This window comes from Schistosoma mansoni, chromosome W (genome assembly GCF_000237925.1).
Source record: "Schistosoma mansoni strain Puerto Rico chromosome W, complete genome".
NCBI classification, from domain to species: Eukaryota; Metazoa; Platyhelminthes; class Trematoda; order Strigeidida; family Schistosomatidae; genus Schistosoma; species Schistosoma mansoni.
The window spans coordinates 11,258,870-11,283,073 of NC_031502.1; the positions used below are offsets into that span (position 1 = coordinate 11,258,870).

Consider the following 24,204-nt stretch of genomic DNA (forward strand, 5'->3'; position numbering starts at 1 on the left):
GTTACCTGATATTGTTTCCACGACTCAATAAATGTCAACAAGTTTTTCAGGAGTCAATATAAAGATCCCTCAAGTAATATTCTTAGTCTGTAGTGCCTTTGGTAGCTCTTGTAGGTTATAGTAATCAAATCGTAGTCCCTATATCCACAACGAAAGCATATCTTAAAAACGTCAGTTTTTCCTGTTTTGTGAAAGTTATTTAATAATAGTTAGCATCTTAATAGTAACTGACAGCAAAACAGAAATTTGCAGGTTCCCGTATTTGTCGAAATTCCTTTTCGGAACGAGTACAATGTAAACTGCACTTGAGAATACCCAAACTTGTGATTACTTCCGAACAGTTCGATTAGTTGCTTGTCTAAAGTGGCTTTTTAAAAAAAGCAACTCATTTAAATAAGATGGATTCGGGCGTTTTCATTCCAACTGTTGTTTGTTATCACAAGGTTTCATTGTCTTGAGATAGACTTGGAGACGCTTTTCTTACTCCAACTCATCTGCCGGAACCTACTGGTACGTATAGGTGTCTGACAGTACATTAAGATATGGGCTTATGTTCATACATAGACAGTATATAAAGACCACTAGATTTTTTGTTTATTACTATTACTGACACTATTACTTCTATTGTCATAGCATTCAATCAGTCAGTCAGCTACAACGTAGAACCAGGCCCATATATGCATCGGTCCAAGTTGCCATACCCCATAAGCACAACAAGATCAACACCGAATTCATACAAGTAGTTAATTTAATAGTGGTAATATATAAAACAAGATTGTATATAAGGATATAGTACAGGAAGAAAGACATATGAAGCAATTTTAATCTTATAGTTTAAGGGAAGTCAGAGAGTGTATACACCTACGCCATTGTGATCGATTCTGAGCCATGTCACCTAGAGTCTCCAACCATTGGTTACGATAGTCACGCGGACCCCAACCAGGTAGTCTGCATCTGCCAACATGGCTCAGGCTAGAAGTTAGTGACTTCAAACACTGATGCCATGTTTTGGTTTGGCCGCCCCTAACTCTCTTCCAACCATCCCCAATACTAGTCAGCATTGCGCGTCGTGGTAATCGGTGGTTGAGCATGCGTAATACGTGGCCCAACCCTCTCAATCGATGTGGATTCACAACCTCATCAATTGATTTATCATCATTCCCTAATACCCTGAGTCTAACCTCACTATTAATTACCCGGTGATCCCAGCAGATGCTGGAAATATTTCTAAGACATCTGTAATCAAATACTAGTAACTTACGGGAATCGTCTACTCTTAATGGCCACGTTTCGCAGCTGTGAAGTAAAACAGCACGAAGTGCTGCGCAGTATATTCATCTGTTGTCGACGCGTTCGACTACTTCACTCCCTATCCTTAGTTCAGGTGTTGACGCAGGCCAGTTCTGGAGCACGCAATTCCTATTTAGATTGGGAGGAACATCCCAAACATTCTGGCATTGTTGCTCAGTGCTGCCAAAAGACTGCATTTTGTCAGCGTCTTCACCAAACAGCACTATATCATCTGCGTATTCTCAGTCAATAAGTAGACCTCCTGGTAGATCAATTCCTGAAAATTCAGTCGACGAGAATGTTATTTCCAGCGGTAGGTCTATGATGAAGTTAAACAGAAATGGAGATAGTGAACAACCTTGTCGGACACCACTTGAGGTTGCAAAATCATATGACAGTTCGCCGTAAGCTCTCACTCAACTGGTAGTGTTCGAGTAAAGAGATTTCACAAGGTTTGTGTACTTCTCAGGTACACCTTTTAATGACAGACACTTCCACAGAACCTCTCGGTCTACAGAGTCGAATGCTGCTTTAAAGTCAAGAAAGACCACCATTGTCCGACGCCGATAAGCATGTCTGTGTTCTAAAACCTGATGAATGATGAATATGTGCTCGATGCAGCCACGACCAAGTCTGAAGCCAGCCTGATATACTTGTATTTGCAGTTCACGAGTCTTAGGTGTCCGATAATTATTAAGGCTGTATTTTAGATGTTATATTAGTCAAACTAATCCCTATATGGTTATCACAGGATGATTTTGACCCCTTCTTATATATTGGCACAATCAGTGGTTGCGACCAGTCAGATGGGATTACGTCCAACTCCCACATTTTAGCTAAAATATTAGTCAATCTAATCACTAAAACTGGACCACCATATTTAAAGACCTCTGGAGCCAATCCATCTGGACCAGCTGCTCTTCCTCATTTCAGATTAGATGTAGTTTTTAAACTTCACTTAGAGTCAAGGGGCCTATTTCAATGTTCCATTCAGGTTGTTTGGAAATGTTGAGTATTGTGGGGTAGATGAATGCCAGCTAATCTGCTCCCTAAAGTGTTCCACCTGTCGTTCTAAACGTCTAGACTGAAAGCAGATAAGAGTGTCCTCTTTTTCCGAGGTCGTCTCACTTACACTTGACTTCTTAATCCCAGTTTCTTTTATTAGTCTGAATAGTTGTCTGGTGTTGCCCACAGCCACTGCCTTTTCCGTTTCTTTTGCTTTCGTTGCCCACCACAGCTCACGATCGTTCCGTAGACTTTTGGTTAACCTAGATTTGATTTGTTTTCGTTCTTCATCGTGTTCGGAGCCTGATGGCATGAGTTTACGTGAATCCATATGTGCAATAGACTTGGAAGAAATCCATTGGTATTTCGTAACCCTTTTTGTTTAAATTACTAATGGATGTTACTGCTGTTTCCACAGCTGTTCGTATATCTTTCCAGGCAATATCTGGATCAGCCTCGTTTACAGAACTGTCTAGATGTGAACTCAGTTGTTTCTGGAACTTGCTTTCTCGTCCCTCAGTTCAACTCTAATGGATTTTCTTAATGTGGCTCTTCTGTGTCCAGTGAGTCTCAAGCAAATACGTGTTCGTATTAGAGCATGATCACAGTCTAAACATGTATTCCAGAGAGAGGTACAGTCTTCTATCGAGCCTCTCCAACGATGACTGATGGCAATATGGTCTATTTGAGTCCATCGTTGGTTTGCTGCAGGTGGTCGCCATGTTAGACGATGTCTCTCCTTATGCTTACAATTATTATATGTCAAAATAAACGACTGTCTGAACACAGTTGCAGTAAACGGTCACCATTATTTGTTCGCCGAGCCGGGATACTAAAATACTCACCTAAATGTCTTTCTGTTTGGTTTAAGCTACCGACTTGGGCATTAAAGTCACCTGCAACGAGTAGTATGTCCGAGCGTTTAGCTTTTTGAAGTCCAGAGAGCCTTCTGTAAAAGTCATCTTTCACTTCATCATGGTTGCAGTCAGTGGGAGCGTAGGCAGAAACGACGAAAAGGCAACGACTTGTGTCACTATCCTTCTGAGTTCTTACGGAACTGTCTAGCCGAATAACACAGGCGATTGTTAGCAGGGATCCATTCTAAAAGTGCTTCTTCTTCCTTCATACTTAGTGCTATGCCTACACCTACCAGTCCATCAGAACTAGCCATCGGGTCGTCAGACATATGGATGGTTTCTCATTTTGTCTAGATGAATCCTAGTAAATTGACCAAACCAGGATCCCGTGTGCGCGTCCCGGAGATAGCATACATCAATAGTATGAAATTCTAGGGTCTTAGCCGAGACTTGCTGACCGATTTGACACAGGGTACGTACGTTGAAGGCTCAAACGTGTAGTTTGAAGCGAGGTTCTAGTAGACTTTGGGGAGTATTTCGTGCACTAGAATTGTCGGCTATGGTGATATTTGAGGTAGAAGGAATTATGGAAATTGTGGAGGGAGATTGATTATGGATACAATAGTCTTGAGTGGTGTTAGAGGTATGAGGACGGTTATCACTTTCTGGTCGCCCAAACCGTGGAAGGATTCTTCTAGAGGTATCTACAAAGGAAATCAGGTTAGGGTTGGTCTTAGTCACCTGAGAGCATGACCACAGTGCCCACGAGACAACTGCTTGAGACCGGTCACACACGAATTTTTTGTGGGTAATTTTCTGTTAGCTTCGTAATTGTTGAGACCCTACCGCTGGAGACGGATATCCGTAGGATGAGTTGAGGTGTGCATTTTTAGGGTCGACTTCTTCTAACCCCACCCATCCTTGTGGGAAGGCAGCATCGCTGTTTTGCTGGTTCTGTGGCTAACACTTTACTGCCATCACACCCCTGTGGTCAGCAGTACGACTTCACCCTAGGACTTTGGGTTTGCCGCTTCTACTCTTATCGTCCTTCAACCGATCTGTCTGATATGGTAGGACCTCGAGGAAAAATTGTTCCAGCCAGTATAGCCCAATGTTCTAGGTTCAACGAAAACGAAGAATAGACATATTCATGGTAACATATTCTAAATGTCATCCAGTGGTTAGCATTTTGGGAACAGTGTTGTAAATATTGCCAGATCTACGCAGGTTATAGGTTGTGAAAAGCATTGTATATTGATCTAGTTGCGATTACCGATTCTAATCAGCCGCATCGGCTATACCTGTTCATATATTTGTTCATTAAGCCTTAACGGAGTGGTCGGTTTGTATACGGTGGTATCTAAGACAGTTCGTTTTTAACTCTTTCACCAAGTAAGAGCCATACTCACTGTGAGGGTTTATGGTACTACGCGGTTTCTCAAACTGAAGTAGGTGGAGCAGAGGTCAAACTGGGAACCTAGAAGTAGAAGGTCAAGCCCTTGGATCACCAAGCCACCTCTCAAGACGGTTACCATGTTATTAATAAATGTAGTAGCAAGTACTGAGACGTGATAAACGCATTGTCTCTTATATTTGTATCTGTCCTAGTATTTATCATACAATCGGCGTGTAAATGAAGTGAACTTATTTTACCAGTTAGTTTACACATACAAGTATTCATCTGCGAAAAGTTTGAAGGAATTTATTCGACAATCGCTTTGATGTCAATCAAGCATCAGCTTGCTATCAGATGTACCTGTTTTAAATTGCCATCAAGAACACTTAGCTGGATAATATATACATGCTCGGTTCGAAAGTAGGATCTCTAAGTGCATTTCTGATACTAAACAAATTTTATATTTATTTCAGCAGTTAATGTTGTACTAAGTTGTAGATAGATTCATTAATAAAGTAACCTCCAACAAAAGTTTGGAAAAGGCTAATGAATATATATTTGGCATTAGACGGACTGGTGGTTGAATGAAGACTTATATTTACAATCTTCAAACATAAGGAAAAAGCTTGTTGACCAAGTTTCCACTATGATCACTGTTGAGCGAAAAAGATGTCAAATATGAGGATTATTGACAAAACTAACCGGTTACTATTAAGCTGTTACTGTAAAAGCGATGGATATGTTAGAAAGGCTATTCTTGAGATAAATCACCTCTCAGTCGCAATCTAAATAACATTAACATCCGCGTACTAACCTTGACTGGCGTAAAAATAGCTATAATAATGACAAAATGGCACAATATACAATAAAGGAAACCAGCCTATTCGATGATTGCACTTCCCTTTTTCGGATTCACTTTTTAAAAGTGATTGACTTACTATTTGATCTCGCCTTGCTGATGTGGCACGGTAACCTAAAACTATGCATGTGTGTCAGGTTCTACGTTGTATATAACTGACTGGCTCTAAAATTTAATTCTAAACGTCTTTTCAACTAAAGAGTATGAATGTTCAGGCTCAAGACTTGACAGTAATTGGTGAAGTCGCTGACTACTAGCTTTAGTTATTTAAAATAAAGTAATCCGTTAGCTGGATTTTGAGCTGTCAGCATGACAACTGTTTGGAGGTATTTGGTTACATTTGAAAATATATGATAGTATCGTAAATACACCCACAGGTAAACAAACCCCAAGTAACCTACTTTTCTGTTTTTACATATTCATTGCTTCCCATATGTCAGTCAGTTAGTAAGGTATATGCAACTTAGAATCTGACACTTCCGCCGGTTTTTAAATTCTCTGCATTTTTACATTCAATCAGTTTTTAAGTATGTAATTTTGTCATTCTAATATATTCCTATGCATATTTGTATATTTACATATTTAGGTATTGTATTAACATGAACAGATGAGGTTAACTGACTTCCAGATGCCTCTATCACTACTACCACCAGTATATCCATCAAAATCACGAGACTCCTTAAACTTAAGGACCGAAATTCATCAGCCTCCTGAATCAGCCGAAAAGATTAGTAGTGCTGCTAGTGAAGCTGCTTTACATAGATGCAGATTATATGAATTGCGCCAGTCGTTCTTGGGGATCGCTACTTCAAAAGATCCTTTTCCGCATTGTCAGACAGGAATCTCTACGTGTACATATATGAGCACAGATAATCACCCTTTTTATACCAGCTCTGTGGGTAGTTCAGGGTGTACTGTTTTAAATTCAGCAAGGTTTGACCGTGGTCCTTCCATTTATGTAAGTACCCCTGATATCGATTGTCTTTCTTCTGCCAACGAATCAGACAAACTTCGTGAATCTGTAAATAAGTGCCATAAAACTACTAAAAAGCAGCCTTCACTAAGCTATTACCCTAATGTTGAATACGATCAACTTGATACGGGTGATCAACTTCCAAGTCCTAACTATTCATCCTTTATTTATTCAAATCCTCTTATATCATGTGAAAAATATGCGCCTATGGAATCTTCACTGCCCGGGAAACTTACAGCAAAGCCCACTTTATTAATCAGTAAGGCTGAGTTTTTGCCTTAACTCCAGAGGCCGTTCGTTTATCCTCAAACGAGCTCGCAGAAAGTTCTAGTCCCTCAAATTCTGACTGTTCTCATGAATACTTTGTATCTGATGAGAATCTAAACTGTCCAAAGTCCAACATCAATATTACTAGTGTGAAAGATGTAACATGGTTATCTGAACAGTGTAAAAAGAGTGAGGGTATCCAAAGTTTTCCGCATCGATTTAATAGCAAAAGTTCGGAACCAAGGCACCGTTTTAATAAATATAGGGGCGCATGTGATGAATTGAACCCAAATTTACACCATTCAACAACCAGTTGTTTACCTGTTTCAAACCCTTCATCTAAAAACACTAGAAAGTCAGACCGAGTTAACAGTTATAATCTTAAGACCATCCAATCACATGATTTACACAAAGATAATACAAGTGCTTGTCCTGTATCTATAGATAGAATAAATAAATACGATTTTCCTGACAAAAATAAATATGCATCTATTTTACCTGCTAATCTCGAGCCTAGCACAACGTATTCACATTATGATGACTCACAGCTTCGTTCATCAACTAAGTCTGTGATTGGCCGCTGTTTTTCGGTCTCACCCAACCATCGGTTGTCACACCCATTATCTATTTCTCGCAACAATCAAAGTAATGCAAAGGTCTATATGAGTGAAAAAGTCTGCACAATGGATAGCTCAAACAGCTTTACAAACGGACCTACTTATAACAAATGTTTTTATGATGATATACAAAATCATATAAGAACTTCAAATCAACCTTCATCGTGTTCTTCAGTGCCCTTTAATAAGAGAGATCAGAAAAGAATAAGTTCTGAATCACTTTCTTTGAGCGATACTCAAGATATAATGTATTTATATTCACATGGACATACTAACAGTGGTAAATACAGGAAACAAAGAAGTGGAGAAAGTAATCAACTCAAAAACGATGACAACCAGATGCATGTCGATTCTATGCTAGAAAACCAAGACCTCTCGAAAAAATGTAGTAAGTCAGTGTCAAGAATTACTGCGGAATGTGACTTTCATCGGAGTCTTGAACTTAAAAATATCCACACAGAACAATCTAGATTGCATAGAAACCAGAATAAAACCTCTTTACAGAATAATATTGTGGTTAGTGTTTCAAATCAAAGCAGACAATTAGCTTTGACACAGGCACATGCATTAAAATGTACTGACGAAGATGTGATTTCTTTCGAAACTAGTTTATCATCTCTGCCATCCTCAGCGTTATCATCTTTTTGCCCAGGTAACACTTCTCTGGTTACTACTCATTCTCACAACATTGGTCTCTTGAAAGTGACTCTACCTGGTCTTGCAGTTGATCACTCGTCTAATAGTCATCACTCATCCGACTGTTCAACGTGTGGTTCAATATCTTATCACTCTAATAGTAATTGTAATCCAAAATCACAAAACCCAAATTTTAGAGGTACTGTTACAGCGGATGTTTGTAAGAGACGTCATGGGAGATTGAATACTGAATCCTTTAAAAGTTGTAAAAACAGAATAGATATGTCTGGAAGCTCTTCTAGTCAATCGCTTTCTCCATCCTATGTCAATGTATTACATCCTGCTCAGTCATTTGATTTGCCATCTGGATTTCCTTCTTCAGATAATTTGTCTACTAATCGGAGTTTAGTAAGTTGAATTGATAAACAGTGTAAATAATGACAAATTGTAATGAAAAATTGGGAACGATTTCGGTACAAATCAGTTGAGAATGACTGTTATCTCACCACATTTAAGCGAATTTACCATATGAAAACCCTCTAAAAATTAAAGGGGAAAAGCCAATAAGGCTTAGTGATATATGGTAATCCAATGAATATTAACTTTCATAAAGGATTAACTTTTTTGTCATTATCATGAATGCCAGTTTTAGATAACACAACACTTTCCACGGTACAACCATAGTTTTTTAAAAGTGTATTATTGTTACTACAATGGCTAATGTCAACATTGGTGGTTTATTTCCTTTTCTGTCTCATATGGACTTTAGCTGTCTGTTCGGTATCACGTACATAGAAACATGATACTGGATACTAAGAATGTAAATTATTAAAATGCTCTAAGTTTTGGAAATATTCTGCATGAATTGGTAATCAGTATTCAACAGTATTATCTGATTTCACAACTATGTCAGCCAGTTTTTCATGTCTTGTGCTTCAGTATTCTCATTTAAAGAGATTTTTTCTACAAACGTTAAATAATTTGAATGAACCTATTCTTTACTACATAGAAAGCGATGTTCGATTTTTCGGAAAATTGTCTATATTTACATTTTTTAATTTATGGCAAAAAATCAGTGAAAAATAATGAAACGTCTAGAAATTTCAAAAGTCAAGCAGAATTAGTCTGGAAGCATTGTATAGTACCCTTCAAGAAATATTTCTATCTGAAATAACTGCATATCATTAAATATTTTAATGTTTATTAGTTCATTTATGTATGTTCATGAGTGATTGTCGGGGAAGGACTTAGTAATGTAGGTATTATTAAGTCAATCTGATGATTAGGATCTTTTACAATTTCAACGTTAATCTCTGTAACCCCTAGTTATATTAACAAACTAGGGACTGTAGTTGATGTAGACCAATACGTGTTCGCTATAAGCTACTAAAAATTAATTTTGGTTATTATAACCGTTCTGAGCGGTATTGTATGTGAACGTCTATTTTTAGTTCTGGATACTAAATCTCAGTGTTTTACCAGACTTTTAAGGCACTCAGTAAACGTTCTTTTTGTGAAAGTCATCATAGTTACACTACTAGTGTGGTGTATGCTACTTATGTCTGTCGACATAAATAGTATGTAACACCAATCAGAAGTGGGATGGGGATGTAAACAGAGAGTAATTGTAATAGAAATGAAGGAACGATGAAGTTTGAGACAATTGATGGAAGACTTGCAAATGAAGTATTTAATATATAGGTTTCCACATTTTACCAAAGAACTCTGTAACTATGCATTAAACGATAAATTGGTCTTCCCCATCAAGTCTTCGTTCATTTCACTAGTATCTAATTAAAGTTGTTAATTTACGAAATACAATTTATCTTGATACCTAATAATATTCAAAAGTTATGGAAGCTTTGGAAAGTAGCTTTGTTTATTCAACAAATTTAAGCTCTATTACCGTTTCCATGTTTTTATATTCTGCATATAATTCTTCATAGTAAATGTGGCCCATTAGTTAAGATGTTGTTTTTAATCAATAATTCCCAAGGTAAAAAACCACTATCCTCTTCGTTTTGAGTAGTGAAGTATTCTCAGCAAGTTTCATGCATTTGATATGAGTCCGAATTAAGATGACCTGCACGCCAAGTACATGTTTATATATTCTACTTTGTGCCACATCTTTTGTCTTGAGGTTGTTAATGCTACTCGACTGCTCAAACTGAAGTAGATGAAGTGAAGTTCAAACATGTGAGTTCATGGATTAAAGGTAAATACTTCACGAGCAAAACTTCGCTTCAAACTCTTGAGCTAATAGATGAATTTGTTCTACGTTGATTGACTTCATTTGATTACCTGAATTGTATAATCTTTCCAGTAGTGTCTTAGTATTTATTTGTTTAATGGTCTGTGATTGATTTAGCCTTACAACTTTTGAACTCCATGTCGATAGTTTTAAAATCAACTATACTCACGACGGTTTGAGCAACTAACTGACAATCATTCAACAACCTTCACTAATAATTAGTAGCTGGATCAGAACTTGGTTACGGCATTACATTGTTCGTTACTTTTTTTATGTAGTTGTAACGTTTTGATCTTGCATGTACAAATATCTTGTTAAGCACTAGATTAAATCTAGTTCTACTGGCCTCCTGTTCATTTTGCTCAAAATTAACATGTTAGCAGTTTTCACTTTTTGATAAGTTTTTTTTTTCACATTACGTCTTCTAAGCCGAAGTTGGTAAGATCGTAGCCTTATCTCTAATCTAGATGCATGTAAGCTTTCTTAAGTTAGATCTTTAATAGTGTTAGACTAAATCACATGTTGCGAAGCTATTTATCTGTTTGAAGATAAGAGAGTTTGAATTCAAGTTCAAGTGAATTATTTATTTATTTATTTATTTGAACACATAAATATTGGTACAAGGAGGCACCAGATACTCGTGCGCCACACAAATACCATTTGATTTGTGTTAGGGCTGTGATACTGCCCAGGTGCCCAAACTGAAGCAGGTGGTTTTCTTAGGAAGCCACACCTGGAGCCTTTGACCTAAAGGTCTGATCCACAAGGCAGTGTAGCATCGTGAGGAGATACAGTCCCATGGTAGCCAGTGACCAACGATTGATCCATACGCCATTTGTCCCTTCAGGATACTGGAGCCCATGTGCACCATTGGTTTGGAATCAGGGTTTTCCAACTCCTCTAAGGAAACATTCCGTGTCCACCAACCCGGTTAAAGCTCCGAACATACGCTTTTCGTCCTCTGAATTTCGTAAACAACAGTAGTGCCATGAGAAGGCAGTGAGTAGGACTTCTCTGACAGACTATATGCGCGTGGCCATGTGAGAGCATTTCGAGAGGGAGAGCGGACTCTCTCCACCTTCAGCCATACCAGGGCATTTGGGGGCAAGTGATGATATATCTCGATAACTTGAAAACATGTTAAACATGCAAAATACATATATATATTGTGATATTCTTTTAGTAATAATTATCTATTTATTTTCTGCAAGAGAATTTATTAAGTAATCTGATTTCATAAATCTCATGTTTATTAATTGTCTAATGAAATGTTCATATTCCCCATCATCATCATAATCATCACTTCTTCATTTTTAGGATACCATTAATAAGCGCTCACCACGGCCTTCATCAGACCATTCAAGAACCTATGAAAAAACCCAGGAATCAGAGAGAAAAAGTATGCGCAAAAGTAATTCTCGACATAATTTTAAACCTGTAAGTAAAGAATCTACAATCCACAATCTTGTTCCTTCATCAAAAGTTTGTCGTGTTGGTCAATACATATCTGAGTCTTCTTCAATATTATCTGTAAATGATCCGGATAACATAAATGATCCTGAAAAGTCTCCTGTATATGTAAGTGAGAATACACAAGAATATGATTATATCAGAAGAGACCATAGAAAAATCTCAAAGTTAGCTGCGAAAATATCTCATTATCTTGAAAACGGTAGAGAGGCAGAGGTTAAAAACTTTGTGAATAAAATACTACATAAACCCAAATCGCGGCGCGTTGTCGATGAATTGATACGTTTATGTGGAAATAATCTCCAAAATGTTCTCAATCATAATGTAAGCTCTTGCAACTATTGAGTTTTTTTTTAAAATAATAATATAATATATCTTTAACCTATTGACCTAAATCTTGCTAAATATATTGACTAATTACCAAGTGTTACCTTAAATTTTAGATTACCCAACTTTTTAAATCTTGAAATCTTTCGAATAGGCTGGTAACTTTAATATTTGCCATAATTTTCCCGATTATTGGGGGATTCTTATATGTAATCGATTCTTGACGTACCGGGGCTGGAAAATATAGAAAGCAATAACTCTCATATCACATATAGTTGGATGGAAGTTGATAAAATTATCCTACACTCTTGTCTATACTGTTGGCATCCATTAAGACATTACCTGAGATATTCGGGTGGAAGTGTGGTATTTAAAGTGTACTAAATGTCAGGCTCTTGGATCTGTGGGCTATCACTACGTGTCATATATCATTTTAGTACTCCATGAACATCATGCTTTTAAAATAGCTAATCTTATATGAATATTCAACTTAGCGTTTTTCTATAACGTTTTATGCGTTGAGGACAAACGAACTTGGTACCTCTGTGAAAGTAATCTATAAAATGTGAATTGTTCATCTGTTACGTAAATTAATAAATATTAATCTCTACGGTGGTTTCATCTTCGAATTTGATAACACTTTAAGAAATCAAGTGAGCCTTTCGTACTAGTATTTCCAACTATCCAACATTCAATATGGCTCACTGCAACTTATAATTAGTCCAGTGACCACTGTACATTTATGTCCAATAGAATTAGGTTAGCTGTGAGGGTGAGGCAAAGTAGTAGCAATTACAATTCAGTAAGCGATTAGTGGAGTTCCAGAATAGTTTAATGACTTACTATATATAATGCCGATTTATTTTGATGCACTTTAGCAAATGGAGAAACCGAAGAATTTGCAAAAAAATTCAACTCCTTCGATCCACCTTGGAGCTTCACTTTCTGACTTAAGGACGTCATATACGCTTGAGTTCGATCCGTACCGGAATGTCGATTCACATAGACGAGGTAGCTGTGGAAGCGTACTGTCTTCACCTTGGAATATTGCCTCTTACGATCGTTCTTGGGCTCCTGCGTCACATAATAGGTCTACTCTTGGGTGTTCCAACAAATTATTACCGTTTCAGAGAAAACATACTTCTTCCTTACACTCACCTAATACTGTCCGTTACATTAAATGGCCTTCTAATGGATGTGTTCGAAGCAAACCACCTTCACTGCCACCGCCACCTCCTCCTGTACCTCCAGTTTTGCTTAAAACAACAATTTTACCATCAGATGATCGAATTCATGTTATAGATATGCATGCTATTGAAGTAAGTTGCTGCCGCTTTTTGTTTAAGATATGTTTATTGCACATGCATGTTTTGCTGTTCGCTCCACATATGCTCCATGTATTTATTTATTTCGTTCGTTGAATGATGCTTCATTTTTTCTTTGGTTGGATATGTAGTTTGTGTATATTACTATTCCATATTTTGTTTCTAATTTATGCTATGTGATGAGATTATTTAAAACGGTACCATTTGCGTTTCTGATATATATATATATATATATATATATATATATATATATATATATTGAAAAATAGTTAATTTGCTCAACTGACAGTTTCAGTGAAATTGTTATCTCAATATTTCTTTCTGCCTCCATTTTCTCGCAAGTATCTGATGTTTGTCTTCAATGATTGGTGTTGACATGTCGATTTTGTTTTCAATCGGGTTGCTGTTTAGCTTAGTAAATAAAGTCTTATTCCGTTCACTTTTCTGTAGTGTATTTTTTAACCAATACATTCGCTACAAAATTGTTTCAGGTTACTAATCGTGTTCATATGACATTCTGTGAACTGATTTCTGATCTGACTACTGGTATGGATAACGAAGTTGAAGTTATACGGTAAGTATCGCTTAGCCGATTCGTTTACTGTAATGTTAAATGATTCAGACTTTTATTTAATAGTTAATTTTGGGGGGAATGATTTGATTCTGTAGTTATGTATAATTCCAGTTCAACTATTCACAAACTATTCAGTCCTTTTAGAAAGTGCGCTAAATGTAGCTCTTATTCTATATATCAAGACTTTGGGCCTCATTAAACCAAGTTTGAACACCATTTATTATAATGTAGATCCACTCGCACTGAGTTGGGAATATTCTGTAATAGTTCGTCAGTCTTGGGGGCAAATTCTGCATCAAGTTACGTATAAGAATATTTTATGAAATGCCTTTGATACATGATGAACGTGAATAGTCGGCTAAAAACATATGATGAAAACAAATGTAGCACATTATCATGGATGGAAAACAATTTCACAAACTGTTGATATCATCTATATGAATAAACCCATAAATGCTAGAAGTAAAGCCGATTTTGGTCTAGTTAAACATCAATCATTATATGAAAATGAACTATATTAATATATTTCATTAGCCCTCAAAAATACCTTGAAAATGTCTTTGAGAATCAGGAAAATCCCTTAACTGATCTGCCTTCTTTGGGAAACTCTAAGAGTTCCAGGGAAACGGCGGATTATGTTTTAATTATCTTGATTAGACAGCTATAGATTTCATAAGCACTCAAAGCGTGTTTTCCAGAAGCTTCTGGGATCTTGAAAATCATATATGATCCTATAAATACCTTTGCTTTCTGTACATAAGCTAATCTTCAAATTGAAACTATTTCCACACTTCTCGCCTTCTTTCCCTTTCCGGAGTTTAAGAATAAAAAAATTTCTGGAGACGAGAAGGCGGTTAAAGGGTTAATGTCTGACTCTCTAACTACAAATATATCCCCACTACAAATTGCTTTTAACTTTTCGTCAATTCTCTAGATGTTCTGCTTATTGGGAGAAATATCTATCAAATATTGTTCATCGTAAATTATCATTCTCATCATGAACACACAATATAACCTTTTCCAAAATTCGCTTTTTAGTTCTCTTTACCGATGGATTACTGGTAAGGATATCAGATGTGAAGATTATGATCCAGAGGCCCCATCTGATTCATTGATTGGAATGTTGAGACAGATGAAATATAATCAGTTATCGCGTAATGAAATATTTTATGAACTATGCCGGTACGTGTTTTGCCATTTCAGTTCAGAAAATTTTTAGATCTGTCACTGAGAAAAATAATTTCGATCGTAACTCACTTTCAATGAGACTCATACAGACTTTAAGTAGTTATTTGGTGATTGAATATTTTATGATTTTTAAACTTCTGGAATTATCACAATTATACTGTTGTATATATACCTCAATTAAAAATATGAACATTTTTTTTCACCATCAATTGGCGTAATTTTTAATGGATCTAATTTGATATTTGTTGTTTTATGTACCTTTGTGATATGCATGACTTCAGAATAAACTTTAATTAGTATAATAGACGGTTTAATTTCCCAGTAAAGAAATAAATGAACCAGTATTGTTAGAATAGCTTACAATCTATATCTAGGTTTTCCAATCATTTAGTTCTTAAATGAAAATTTCCATAACTCTATGAAGGTATATCAAAAGAATCGAAAGTATTAGCTGTCAGCTTGATACGTGAGATTTTTTCCAACTATTGGCTAAAATTTACATTGTCATCGATGTTCATGAAGGAAATTCGGTTGATTTGTGTCGGGATCCCCCAGGAATTCCACAATAATATCTTTAAAGACCAGAATAAGGCTGGAAACTTTTCATCCAATCAGCATGTGACACAGAAATTCATAGAAAATGGGAAGATCATTCGTCTTATTCTGAATAAATAATTACTTTGTTCCAAAGTTAGCATGCTTCCAGTAGCTTCAGGTGATCATAGGTTATCAACAAGCATATAGAATAACTGTTGTCCACTGTACATAATCTTCTTCGAAGTAATTATGGTAACAACGATGATGAGAAAGACTAATCTTTAAGCAGGATCCACGTCGCGTCTTACGTAGGAACTTGTCAGTTGGATGTACCTGCGTCTCAGAGTTGATATTCACTCCGAGACCCGAACCCAGTACTGTTCACTTTAAACACCATTGAGTAATCCATTTAGCTACTGAGTCCGGTTAGCCATTAGCTTGTGGAGTGAGGTGACGAAATGCGCTTTCTGGATTCTGCTACTAGCTACCATCCATCTCTGCTTAAACACGCTTGTGTCTTAGTGGCAATATCGAGAAAATCCTCACAGGATTCACAAATATCGAAGTGACTGATCAATTGCAGTCCTAAACGTCAATGGGAAGATTCGAACGACCAACACATACAGATTCCAAAGACTAATCTTTTAAAATGTAGCTCCATAAGACTTAATGGAAAGCTATGCATGAAGAAATACTGTAAGTGAAGATCTAGGGGAAGATTAAAAGTGAATGCATCTGTGTAATTGTGATCAATTTTGAGCCATTTCACTCTGTCTTCGAAAATTTATCAGGGTTATCGCACAGACTACAGCCAGGTAGTTGGATCTACCACAAAAGCTCAGACCAACAGTTAGTTAATCCATGGACTGGCTATTCACGAATATTGATCTACTTGCTTTTAGCTTCCTTCCAACTCATTTCTAGTGTTACACTTCCCACGTCGATGTATACAGTGCTTTGGCATATCTACCACATGTCCTCAATCTCTGTAGATGAAAATCCACAACCTCATCAACTAGTTTGCCATCTTTACTTAGTATTCTTTGCCGAACCTCGACATTGTTCACTCGATTCTTCCACAATACATGAGCAATGCTTTGAAATTAGCCATGATCAATAATCCACAACCTACTCATTTCTTATGTTTTCACAGATCACATTTAACGACTAGAAAATAATACAGAGTGTACTACTGAACAGTATACTTGCTCTTTAGTCGGTAGACAATTGTCTCGTCCATGCCATATAGGTAACCTAGGCTGGGAAACCCAACCGAACCTTCTGGATCTATGCTGTGATTTTGTCAGACGCCTAGCCGTTAGGGCTGATGGAATTTTCAAGTTAAGTGGAGTGGTCGATGCACTCAACCACTATATCTTAGTGGTAACATCTCAGACTGTAACTTTGATTGATGTGAGTCAAATCTTAAAATCATACATAGTTGTTTGTATCCTAACATATGGTGTTTTTTTCGAAAAACGGGCGAGTTTCTTCAGTAGTTTGACTTCATCTTTTCATCTAAATACCTTGTTTGGAGTTCATTTATTATATATACAGATTACCAGCATAAAATAAGTAACTAAATGTATATTTTGTTTAGTATCACCCATCCATATTGTCACCAGAACATTAACAGTTTTAGTAATTTTCCTTTATTTTATTCAGGTATGCTGGATTACAATGTCAATATATAACTGGTTATTCTAAAGGTGCTGGATATCGTCCAGGAATGCCAATTAGAGATAATCAACTTTTTCGCAATACTTGGCTTGCAGTGTACATTTGTGATGGTTGGCGCTTTGTAAATTGTAATTGGGGTGCTCGGTATTTATCAGAAAGTAAATCTTGTTTTCCACTAAATGTTTTTATTCTGTTTTCTAATATTCACTTTAAATCTGCCCTGCATTATATCTACAGTTTCAATCTCTCACTTTTTCTGTCTAGTATCGTTTGGGCTGTAATAAAGTATCTCAATAAATGTAAATATCTGTCTTCACAAATACATAATTAGATCTTTAAATTTGAAAAGTATTAAGGTCGAATTTCGTAGTTCAATAAATTTATTTGTATCAGCAGTGTGACTAAATTATGTGGAATATGTCACTTCCATTTATTTCTACAACATAGAATCACATAGCTTCAACATTTTATGTTTCCAAAATGTTTATTGGCTAGTCAACGCTCAGTCAGTCACAACGTAGAACTTCGTACGTACGTACATCAGTTCGAGTTGCCATACCACATTAGCACAGAGATGCAGTTGTCGATTCAAATCCCATAGTGGTAGAGGTAGTAAGAGTATAAGCATTATGTGAAAGATTAGGGTTTAAAGATAATATTAAAGGAGTATAATACAGTGAAATAAATTTGGAAAGAGAAAAAAGATAGAGACATGGAGAATTCAGAAGATTAGAATTTGGTAGAACACAAAGAGTGGATGCACCTTCGCCATTGCAAACGATTTTCAGCCATGTCATTCAAGGTCTCTAACCATCGAATGCTATCATCTCGCGCATCCCAACCAGGTAGTCTACACCTACCAACATGTCTCAGTCCACTTGTCAGTGACTTCATGGATTTGTGCCATGTTTTGGTCTGGCCGCCCCTAGCTTTCTTCCAACCTACTTCTACACCATAAAACATCGCTCGTCGGGGCAGTCGGTGGTTGGGCATACGTAACACCTGTCCCAGTCATCTCAACTGATGAAGTTTCACTACTCCATCAATCGATTTTCCATCCTTAACTAGTACCCGTTTTCTAACAACCACATTACTTACTCGGTGGTCCCAGGATATACGAGCAATGCTTCGAAGATACCTATGATCGAATACTAGCAGCCTACTAATATCCTCTACTCTTATCGGCCATGTTTCACTGCCATAACGTAGGACGGAGCGAACTGATGGAATTACGTCCAGTTCTCAGATTCTACCTAAGACCTCAGTCAATCTCGCTGCTAGTACTGGACCACCATCCTTAAAAATCTCAGGAGTAAACCTGTCAGGGTCTGCTGCTCTCCCTCGTTTCAGATTTCCTATAGCTTTTTCAACCTCGTAGAGAGTTGGAGAACTCACATTAATTTGCCATTCAGGTCGACTGGGGACTGTGAGAAACCGAAATGTGGCTGAAGGCCAGTTCAACTGATCCCCAAAGTGTTCTGCCCATTGATCTAATCTCCTGGACTGAGAATGAATGTTATGTCCATCTTTATCTGAGATAGTTTCGCCGATATTTGGGTTCCTAATACCGGTTTCCTTAAGAAGTCTGAATAGTTGTCTGCTGTTATCTATTGCCGCTGCCTTTTCCATCTCTCTTGCTTTCGCCACCCACCACTGTTCACGATCATTGCGTAGGCTTCTTATTAGCCTGTGCTCAAGCTGACTTCGCTCTTCGTCATGTTCAGAGCTAGATTGGATGAGTTTTCGAGCATATATCAGTGCAGTAGATGCTGCCGAAATCTAGTGTTTCTCCCTAACCTTATGGTTTACCTTACTGGCAGATATCGCTGCTGTTTCCACAGCTTTTCGGATGTCATTCCACGCTGCTTCAAGGTGGACACAGCTTACATGGCTGCTCAACTGATTTTCTAGTTGTTCCTGAAATATATTCCTAGCTTGTCTATCATTAATTATAACCCTAAGAGGTTTCGCTGCAGTGTCTTTCCTACGTCCAGTAAGACGCAGACAGATACGTGCTCGCACAAGAGCATGATCTGAATCTGAACATGTGCTCCAGAATGAGCGACAGTCTTCTATCGAGCTCCTCCATCGGTGGCTGATAGCGATGTGATCTAGTTGGGTTCAACGTTGGGAAGAATTCGGGGGCCGCCATGTCAAAAGATGTTTTGTCCTTATGCTTAAAGTTAGTATTTGCAAGAAACAGGCGGTTATCTGAGCATAGCTGCAACAGACAGTCGCCATTATCTGTTTTTTTAGCCACGACACCATAAGATCCACCCAGGTGTCTTTCCCTTTCGCTTAGTTTACTTACTTGAGCATAAAAGTTACCAGCCACTATTACGACATCAGAACGCCTAGCTTTTCGGAAAAGGTCGGAAAGTTTCCGGTAAAACTCATGTTTTACACTATCTGAGCTACAGTCAGTGGGCGAGTAGGCAGAGACGACGAAGAGGCAACGACGAGTGTCTCTATCTTTCCGAGTCCTTACTGATCAGTTTAGTCGGACAGCGCATAGACGACTGTTTATTGGGATCCAGTCTAAAAGAGCTAGTTCTGCCCTAGGACTTAATGCTATACCTACCCCAGCGAGGCCACGAGAAGCAGTATCAGGGCTTCCAGATACACGAAGCGTGTATCGAGTCGGTTCTTTATTTTGATATGGTGAGGTCAAACGAATGACTCTAATCGGATCTTGTATGCGCTTCTCGGTGACGCAGCACACATCGATGGAGCGAGATTCTAAAGTCCTCGCTAAGGAGGCTTGTTGTCCTATTTAGCACAATGTTCGGACGTTAAAAGTTCCCACATGTAGTTTAGATCGTGGTTTCAAGAGACCAGGAATAACGTTGAGTGTACTCAAATCGTTTGTCTTAGCGGTGCTAGGTGATAAAAGGACGTGAGAAGGGTTAGTCGTAGAGATAAGAGAGTTATTAGGAGGTGTAGTAAGGATTTGAATGTGACCACCTTGGTCTCGTGTATTGTTACGGGTATGAGGGCTAATATCATTTCTCGGCTGCGCCAACACCGTGGAAGGGTATTTCTTGAGGGACCTGAAAAAGAAGTTGGATTAGTGTGTTGGTCTTAACGACCTGGGAGCCTGACCGCAGTGCCCAAGGGACAACTCCTCGAGGCCGGTCACAAACGGCCTTTTTGTGGGGGATTTTTGATGTGTTAGCTTCGTTCTTCAAAGGACCTTACCGCCGGAGACGGAAATCCGTGGGATAAGGCGAGGTGTGTATTTTTAGGGTCGATCTTTTCTAACCCCACCCCTCCTTGTGGGAAGGCAGCATCGCTGTCATGCTGGTTGTCTGAAGGAAACACCTTACTGCCGTCACACCTCTGTACAGTCGGCAGTACGACTTCGCCTTCGGACCTTGGGTTTGCTGCTTTTAGTCTCACCTCTCTTCAACCGACCTCTCTGGCATGGTAGGACCTTGAGGAACGATTGTTCCAGCCAGCATAGCTCGATTGGTTCATCACGATAGGCAAGCCCGACCACCACGTCAAGGTAGCGGCAACGGTCGGGCAAGCCAACTCTGATAGATACTTGTGTGTTGTCTTGTTAAATAATTGTCATAATTCAATATACTCTACTCATGCCTATACTGTGTTCTTAATCGGTTTTTGGTTGAAGTGTGAGAGAATAGTTTGGTGGCCAGGTTTATAGTGCCGAGTGAATAAGGTACCCCTTACGCTATATGGAAAATCCCTCGTCCTAGGTTAAGAGTTCTTAAAGCATATGGATCAAAGCACAGTATACAATTTTCCTGGTCAGTTCCTATAACTATTCTTTTTTCTTTGCGACTGGTTTTATTTGTAGATTTACTCGACAGTCGTTCATCTGAATGTGATGAATTCTATTTTCTAACTGATCCAGAACAACATGTTTTTGAGAATTTACCTGATTTAAAAGTATGGCAGTTATTACGCAAACCATTGAGTATGGATCGATTCTGTCACTTACCATTACTTAAATCGACATTTTTCAATGCTAATCTATTTTTGAAAAAGAATTATTCCGATTGTTTAGTTACCAAAAATGGACAAGTAATTTCAGTATTTTTTTTATGAGTACAATGTGATATTCACATCATTCGCTTTGTATGAATGAATAACCTTTGAATTGAGTCTGTAATTTGATTTTCTAGAACTTTACTTTATACAAATAGTTCGTCTGAGTATATGTTAACACTGTATCTACAATAACTTGAGCGGTGTTTCTCTGTTTTTTTTTCTTCAGCTCTTTATTCACAGGTGCGTGGTTTATAAAACTTAGTCGATTGAAGAATAACGAAAACATAATCATTGTTATATAATGAACGTAGATAAATCCACATCAGTGGTTTATGCATTGTGGTAAACGATAATTTTTCTTTTGAGATTTGCAAGCTTATAGGAGTGATTACTTACTTAAACCTGCAACCTCTCCTCGGATATAGGTCATTGACTAAGGATCTTCAATAATTCTGTCCCTGTCTCTCCTTTCCAGTCTTTGCCAAGTGGTATTCATAATCCTAATGTGTTGCCTTCGATTGACATCGCTATGTGTTCTTCCATCTGTCTATTTTCTTTTTTCCTCGAGGATTCCGAGCTAGAGCTTGTCTTGTAATACAGTTTAATTTTTTCCCACGAAATGTTAACAATTCACTTTCAGCGTCTTTTCCTAATTTCTCCAACTGGTGTCTGGTTTGTTCTATGTCAGAGTAGGTTATATTGATGATCTCTGTACAATGGATGTGTATTATCTTGCCTAGGAAGCTGCTTATGGATACTTATAATTGTTTTACTCAATTCATTTCTCAGAAATGATCCACGGTGTTCCCGTTTGTTTACTACATGATCGATCCTCACGAAAAGCAAATTGTTGATTTCTGAGTTGGGCATCTACTAGATTTTCTATTCAGTTCAGCTAGCTGTATTGAAACATCCGATTGACACTAATCTTGACGTCGTTTTTCTGTGGTCCTTACACCTACTAGAAACTCCTTTTTTTGGGTATCTTTATGAAATATCCCTCTTTCTAGTCTGTTGATACCTGTTCTTTCTCTGAGATCTTTCTGAAGAAAACGTGACACATAATTGAATTTGCTTCTATATCTAACTTTAGTATTTCAGTTAGTGTTCCAACTAGTCCTAATGTTTCGCCATTCTTGATTTATGTGATGGTCTTGTTTGGTCTTCTATTATTGGTGGGGTATCATCTTTGGTGCGATCTTTGTGCTCTGTTCCTATATCCGATAGGTTCAGATGAGCTGGTCTGTTCAGAAGCTCTTCAAAGTGCTGCACCTTTGCTTTCGATTCTCACTAGTTGGTATTTGTTGGGGATGCTAGGTCCTCATGAATCACTTGGTCAACATCCCATTTTTGTAATTTTATCTTGGAAATTTGAATTTCTTTTTTTCGCTTCAAAAGCGCTCACCTTTACCTTTACCTTCGTATTTCCCACTTTGATGGACCTTAAATGCCATTGGCTCGTTTCCTCTTTTACTACGCTATTTTGTGACGTTTTCCAAGGATGTTTTTGTACTATACGCATACTCATGAGTTGTGTTCTTGATCATTCGTTCTTCCAACTACTTGTGGAATATACATATCCCTCAGCTGAATCTGGTCTTTTCTCTCCAGTAAGTAGGGCTGCAGCGCAGTGGAATAGCTTAGCTTGTCCTGTTGTTGTGTTGCTGACTTCGTTCCGTTTCGCCGGTTCTCGGTGATATCACAATTTCCTCGGACGAAGCAGTCTTACGTCTTCGTTGCTGACTAGTCGCTCTCGTCTACTACTTTTTCCTGTTAGCTTTTTGCTTTTGCGATATGGTCCTTCCATACGTTCTCTTCTTTCAGCTTGTCCTACTGTGGTTGTCAGGTCCTCTAAATATTTATGCTTATCAGTTGTAATGCTCTTCTTTACTCATTTGTTTACTTCTGTATATTCAGTCTGTATCTTGGCTTTCTCTGCATTTTAAGGTTTTTTAACTTCTGTCTTCTTGTTTTTCCTTTCTTGAGTTGCGCCTACTGTCTTGATCGATACATCCTTTATTCTAGTACTTCTTAAACTTCAACACCTCTTGGCATATCGAATTTATTACTTTTTTAGGCCCTATCTAGTTTTTTGCAATAATGGTTTCTCGTAGTGGATTTTGTCATAGATGAAATGTGTTGTAAAACAGCTGTAGTTCAAAGCGTAGTGTATGAATTTACAAATATTGGTAACGGGAGCATTCAAACAATCAATACAAATGAATTAACGTCCACTCCGTCGCACAAGTTAGCGACCGTTTGAGCTCAGAAGCTAAATGGATAAGTGCGTTGGGCGTTTGAAGCAAAAGGTACTGGGTTCGAGTCCCAGTGTAACCTGAGGCGAGGGCACATCCAGCTGACTAGTTCGCAAATGTGACGAAACCCGCGTCCTGGATTCCACTGCCAGCCGGCGTTCAACTCTGCTCACAATTTGTTGTAATTAGTTCACAAATCATCCTTAATATCTTAGTGTAAATTAATTATATATTGGTTGTAATATTTTTATTCTTATGTACACAGTTCTTTTAAGTACCCTTGACTTATCAACTCTCTATTCCTTACATAATTCTCTTATATTCTGTAGTCATTTTATTTGAATTCCTTATTAATCTTGATAATAACTCTAATATAAACTTGTCTGATCCTTTTTTTATATATGTATTAGGTGAGTGTAAAAATAAAAATGTCGAAATTTGTTGGTATTTCCTGCAGCTTGGAAAACTGTGCTGATCACAGTATTCTGTTAGGGTTATGCTTAGTCGAAATCCTGTTACGACCATCAGGAACTGTACGCATTGAAGCTGCTCCATCACAACCAGGAAAATATTATTTAAATGTTTATGTTTCACCTGATTGGCGGCGTGAAGACATCAGGGAGTTGGCATGTTCATTTCAGGTTAGCAGTTGGCCGTTTTTAATCTGTTTCTCATTTTAACGC

The 24,204-nt window shown here is 37.8% G+C and overlaps 1 protein-coding gene across 1 annotated transcript in view; it reads left to right on the forward strand.

The window, feature by feature from the left end:
• Positions 1-7,309: 7,309 nt before the first annotated feature.
• Smp_133510 (putative aldehyde dehydrogenase) overlaps positions 7,310-24,204 on the forward strand; it is a gene marked incomplete at its 5' end in the record, with an annotated part of 46,385 nt that continues 29,490 nt past the window's right edge. Inside the window, 8 exons of the mRNA XM_018788532.1 lie at positions 7,310-8,308; positions 11,469-11,945; positions 12,827-13,267; positions 13,765-13,847; positions 14,886-15,029; positions 17,238-17,419; positions 21,073-21,299; positions 23,932-24,162. Of these exons, the coding sequence (XP_018654065.1) occupies positions 7,310-8,308; positions 11,469-11,945; positions 12,827-13,267; positions 13,765-13,847; positions 14,886-15,029; positions 17,238-17,419; positions 21,073-21,299; positions 23,932-24,162 (2,784 nt within the window). The remainder of the gene's footprint in view (positions 8,309-11,468; positions 11,946-12,826; positions 13,268-13,764; positions 13,848-14,885; positions 15,030-17,237; positions 17,420-21,072; positions 21,300-23,931; positions 24,163-24,204) is intronic.